Consider the following 6,000-nt stretch of genomic DNA (forward strand, 5'->3'; position numbering starts at 1 on the left):
TTTTCCCTCCTGTCTTTTTCCCTCTCAGTCCCTGTCTGTTGACTTTTTTTTTTTTTGACAGTCTTTTGGCCATGATAGCTGATGTTAGCTCATGTTCACTTAAACTTAACCTGGTAAAAGTGTTTGAGGAGGATATTTGAGCTTGTATAATCCTAGGAAAGGCTCCAGTTTGTATAATCAAATCGTTTCCAAAACTGCAGACTAATAGGGCCCTGGCAGGTTGAATGTAAATGTGGATGTCACAAGGGATTAGCTTCTGGAACAGTGGGGCCTTGGGGACTCTGTTCCTAAGTTCTAGCTCAGCAAATAAATGAGCTTTAGCAATATTCTCTCAGCTAAAGTTCTTCCTGTACTTTAAAGGAAAGTGCTTTAAAGAAGTGTCTAACCTAACTCCTGAACTAGGATTTAGAGAAATGCTTCATGAGGTTTTTTTTTTTTTTTTTTGCAGAAAGGTCAACACTGAAGCTAGCTATAATTGGAAAGGAAAAAGAGATAGATAGTTTAGTGTAGAAACTGGTAAATGAACAAACACACTTTTAACTGTTTTAATCCAGCAGAGGGCAGAAGGGAGTTTTAGTTTTTACTCAGCTTGAATCACCCAAACAAAATTGTGACAATCCAAACCAAAGTTCAGTAGCATTTCTGTAACCAAATTATTCAGTATCTGTAATACAAGACACTTTTGCTTTACTCAAAGGTCCTACCTAAGATTGGTATAGGGACCAGGCGGTGATTTCACTTGATAATGCAAATGTTCTTCACAAGGACTCAGGGTCAAGCTCTTGGTCTGCCCCCCACACCACACACACACCTTGCATTGAGGGAACATTAAAAAATGATGGCATTGTAGTGCAGTCATGGAGTCCCAGTGATAACTTTGTTGGAAGAATATTTTTTTAAATTGCTGGATTTAAGGAGAGCCTGAGAGATGGAAATTGCTTTGACAAAAGACACAAAGCCAGGCTTTATATGATGACAATAGATCTGGAGAAATGAAAAAGAGTGAAGAAGAAAAAATAATGCACAGGTTATGCAGATAGAATTTGGCAATAGAGGGAGTTGGGCAGTAGCACAGCGGGTTAAGCGCAGGTGACGCAAAGCACAAGGATCCCGGTTCAAGCCCCTGGCTCCCCACCTGCAGGGGAGTCGCTTCACAAGCAGTGAAGCAGGTCTGCAGGTGTCTATCTTTCTCTCCCGCTGTCTTCCCCTCCTCTCTCCATTTCTCTGTGTCCTATCCAACAACAACGACATCATCTACAACAACAAGGGCAACAAAAGGGAATAAATAAATAAACATTTTTTAAAAAAGAATTTGGCAATAGAAAGCCAAAAGAGGAGTTGGAGTTTACTGAGATTTTTGGCTGAGGTGGCAGAGTGGATGACAATAATATTAACCAAGGTGATAACTAGGACAAGAGGAGTCCTGACTCATGATTGAACTTGATACAGCTTTCATTGTGAGAGAAAAATCCATTACAATTTTCCTAGTTGGACACAGACAGATTCTAGCACTGACAAGAAAGAACAGAGTACCATTCTATAGAGCAGCCTAAAATCTGGTTTGGAACTCATAATGAATACTGATTCTTAGAAACTTAACTTTCCATGTTGATGCTTAAAGTCTTTTCTGTCTCTACTTCCTCTAATGATACTTTCTCTTTCTGTTTCTAGGAATGGTGCAAAAGCTGGACCAAAAACTTCCAGTGGCCAATGAGTACCTGTTGCTCTCAGGAGGAGTCAGGGAAGGCGTGGTGGACCTAGACTTAGATGAACTTAACGTTTATGCCCGGGGTACTGACTATGACATGGACTTTACTCTTCTGGTGCCAGCCCTGAAGCTGCATGACCGAAATCAGCCTGTGACCCTTGATATGCGTCACTCAGCCTTGTGCCACTCCTGGCTGAGCCTTAGGCTCTTTGATGAGGGGACGATCAGTAAGTGGAAAGACTGCTGCACCATCGTGGATCACATCAACGGTGCCACCAACTACTTCTTCTCCCCAACCAAAGTGGCTGACTGGTTCTATGACTCCATCAGCATTGTCCTCTCAGAGATACAAAAGAAACCCCAGCGAGGGATGCCAAAGGTGGAAAAAGTAGAGAAGAATGGGACCATCATCTCCATCATTCTGGGTGTGGGGAGCAGTCGCATGCTGTACGATATTGTCCCTGTGGTCTCTTTCAAAGGTTGGCCTGCAGTGGCCCAGAGTTGGCTCATGGAGAACCACTTTTGGGATGGGAAGATCACTGAGGAAGAAGTCATCAGTGGGTTTTACCTGGTGCCTGCTTGCTCCTACAAAGGGAAGAAGGACAATGAATGGCGGTTGTCCTTTGCCAGAAGTGAGGTACAGTTGAAGAAGTGCATCTCCAGCAGCCTCATGCAGGCCTACCAGGCCTGCAAAGCCATCATCATTAAACTGCTGTCCCGGCCCAAGGCGATTAGCCCCTATCACCTGCGGAGCATGATGCTCTGGGCCTGTGACAGGCTTCCTGCCAATTACCTGGCCCAAGAAGACTATGCAGCCCATTTTTTGCTGGGCCTCATCGATGACCTCCAACACTGCCTGGTCAATAAGATGTGCCCCAACTACTTTATCCCTCAGTGCAACATGCTGGAGCACCTGTCAGAGGAGACCGTTATGTTGCATGCCCGGAAGCTGTCCTCGGTCCGCTCCGACCCCACCGAGCACTTGCGCACTGCCATTGAGCACGTCAAGGCAGCCAATCGGCTGACGCTGGAGCTCCAGAGGAGAGGGAGCACCACCAGCATCCCCTCCCCACAGTCAGATGGAGGGGACCCCAACCAGCCTGATGACCGTCTGGCAAAAAAACTGCAACAGCTAGTGACTGAGAACCCAGGGAAATCCATCTCTGTCTTTATTAACCCCGATGATGTCACAAGGCCCCATTTCAGAATCGATGATAAATTTTTCTGAACGTTTTGCTTCCTGACATCCTCCTCACCCCTCCTCACACGCTCCAGTTCTAAAACTCTCATAATATGTAGTGTGGTTTGTGATGCTGTCTTTCTGTTTTTTACATATCCAGCCTAGATTGGATCTGTTAAGAACACATTTTTTAAGTTTCCTGGTTCTGCAGGATGGTGCAGGCTCTGAAACAGTATATTACTATTTCATATTCTGCCTCTGGCTTTGTTTACTTTTCATAGTTATTGTCACATAGTTTGTTGTCATTTTTTATTTTAAAAGGAGATCTTGAGCCATAGATACAAAAGCCCATGAATTCTCTTGCTTTTTTCTGTGCCATAGTCAGTCCAGATTTGTTAGTAGGGATGGAAAGCAAATCTCTTTCCGACACTGTAGGATTCTTATCTTCTGTTTTGTTTGTATCTCTTTTAATCAACTTTCATCACTACAGATATTGGAGAATCATCTGAGCCTGGGAGCTACCTGGTGTATTAGCTGGATTTAATTCTTCTAACCAGTGGCCAGAGTAGTTTTCTCCTCATCACCAATGTAGTTTTTGAAAGTGACAGTGCTACAAATTGTGTTTTGGAGCAACTTCAATGAATGTAATGGTTCTCAAGTCAGAACTTTGGATGGTTTTGGGAGGGTGTGTTAAAAAACTTTCCAAACAGAATTATGGTTTCCAAATGGTAGTTTTAGTGTGTGTAATTATTTGAAGCCTTATTTAAATTCTATTAAAGACATACCATTATATTGTTATTTGCACTAATGAAATTTCTGCCATTGTCAAAATTCCAATGTGTGTTTCAGTATAAATTGACATCTGCCACTGATACAATGTCATTTTGTTTTCATTTAGCCAGTCTTTCTCAATCAATAGACAGATTTTTTTTTTGCATTTGTTTAGTTTTCATTTAATTGTGGGGTCCTATTTTGCCTCGTTGATATTCCTGGTTCCTACATTACTGAGCAGATCATTTTTTTAAAGCTTTAAACCTGCTAAGTGATTTTATCTGAAGTTGGGGGAAATATCTACATGATAAAGTATATATCTTTGTATATATTTCTTTGGGGATTCTAGGGGTAAGATTTTTGTTTATTTTGTTTTATTTTTTATTTTATTATTATTATTATTATTTTTTTTAGTAAGGCTTCTTTGCTTCTACTCAGAATTTTATGGAAAACTGGCAGGAATAATTTATAATCCCCAGATAGAAGCTATCATACCTGTTCAGAAGTAGGCTTTGCTCTAGAAAAGGAACCTAGAATTATCTCTGGATGGCAGCCATGCTGTCAAAGTGTCCTGTCTTTATGAATGAAGTAACTTGCCAGGTTTAGGTGCCACAGGAATTTGGCTCCTCCATCTTTTGGTATAAACCGAAGGCAAACTGTGTTGCTTGAGAGGGCAGGAGCCCTACAGATCTCTCAGCAGATGATCATATTAAATACTGTTGGAAAATTCAAGCAACATGTTGGTTTTGATAAATGTCCAGACTCACAGGTTGAATTTTGGGCTGATTAGAATCAGGCATTTGCAGTCTTGGGTTTTTGCATGGGAATTAATGTAATGCTTATTAATGAAAATGAAATCATCCAAACATCTTTAAGTCAAACACACAAAAAGTGATAATAATAAAAGAAACATACTGGCATTAAAATTGTGCTGTTGTTGTTAGTTTTCTGATTCGCTACTATCAATAATTGCCATTAAATTTTGCCCTGAATTTGCTGTTATTTTTTGTACCAGATCGTCAACTAATGAACATCTAGTGTTTTCCATTATGCCACTTTCCTCTTATGTCACTTTATCTACTGACATTTACTGCTTTCATTTTTTTCTTATATTTATTTATTCCTTTTTTTGTCATTGTAGTTATTGTTGTTATTGATGTCATCATTGTTGGATAGAACAGAGAGAAATGGAGAGAGAAGGGGAAGACAGAGAGGGGGAGAGGAAGACAGACACCTGCAGACCTACTTCACCACTTGTGAAGTGACTCCCCTGCAGGTGGGGAGCCGGGGGCTCGAACCGGGATCCTTACGCCAGTCCTTGCACTTGCGCCAAGTGCGCTTAACCTGCTGCGCTACCGCCCGACTCCCCCCTCTTTCATTTTTAATCTATGTTCTTCTTGGGAAATGGCCTCATCCTCAACTTCAGAAGTGCATCCCAATTTGCATAAGCCAACTCACATACCCACTTATTTGACTACAGTCTTTAATCAGACATTGGGAATGTGAAGTAAGCCATTCAATAAGGAGAGGCTTGAGATTCTGCTTCTTATTATTATTAGTGATTTACTATTGACAGACAAAATTATGAGGTGACAGGTATAATTCCACACTGATCCCACCACCAGAGTTCTGTATCCCCATTCTCTCCATTGGAAACTGCAGTAGCTCTCCCAAGGTCACAGATATGGGTTGACTATTATTTCTGTAACTATATATATATATATATATATATATATATATATATATATCCTTTATTTTCTTCCCCTATGGTCCTGCCTCTTTTCCTTTTTAAGTCACACCTACACCTATTGCTACTTCTAGTGTCTCTTCTTTTTTTCCTCTCTCCAGGTCTTGATGAAATTGGAGTTCAGAGCCCTTTGGTCATCTTCCCCTAATATTTCTCCCCCTCTGGGGATATGGACCAAAGCTCTTCGTGGGGTACAGAACTTCTCTAATTGCTTCTCCCCTGAACATGGGCATTGGCAGGTCGATCCATACCCCAGCCTGTTTCTATCTTTCCCTAGTAGAGTAGGGATCTGGAAAGGTGAGGTTCCAGGAAATATTGGTACGGTCCTCTGCCCAGGGAGTCTAGGCTCTGCAACTCAGTGGCTAACAGAGATATAAAGCAGGACAAAATGTTTAATAGACAGGAACCCAAAAGTAGGAATAGAGCAAATGAGAATAGGGATCTTATAGCTGAAAGAAACTAGGAGGTCTATTTTAGGTATGTTCCTAGGGACCCATCACTAGTAACTTTTACTTGAGTTTGATAGCTAACATGCAGGCAGATTAAAAATATTGTCTGGGGAGATGGCGTCAGAGTTGAGAGAAGGCCTAGAAG

At 41.4% G+C, this 6,000-nt stretch overlaps 1 protein-coding gene across 1 annotated transcript in view; it reads left to right on the plus strand.

The window, feature by feature from the left end:
- Positions 1-4,651, plus strand: part of MB21D2 (Mab-21 domain containing 2) — a 131,646-nt gene extending 126,995 nt beyond the window's left edge. Inside the window, exon 2 of the mRNA XM_007517405.3 lies at positions 1,672-4,651. Within this exon, the coding sequence (XP_007517467.1) occupies positions 1,672-2,936 (1,265 nt within the window). The 3' untranslated portion in view covers positions 2,937-4,651. The remainder of the gene's footprint in view (positions 1-1,671) is intronic.
- Positions 4,652-6,000: the final 1,349 nt, after the last annotated feature.

The sequence above is a fragment of the Erinaceus europaeus genome, chromosome 9 (assembly GCF_950295315.1).
Source record: "Erinaceus europaeus chromosome 9, mEriEur2.1, whole genome shotgun sequence".
NCBI lineage: Eukaryota > Metazoa > Chordata > Mammalia > Eulipotyphla > Erinaceidae > Erinaceus > Erinaceus europaeus.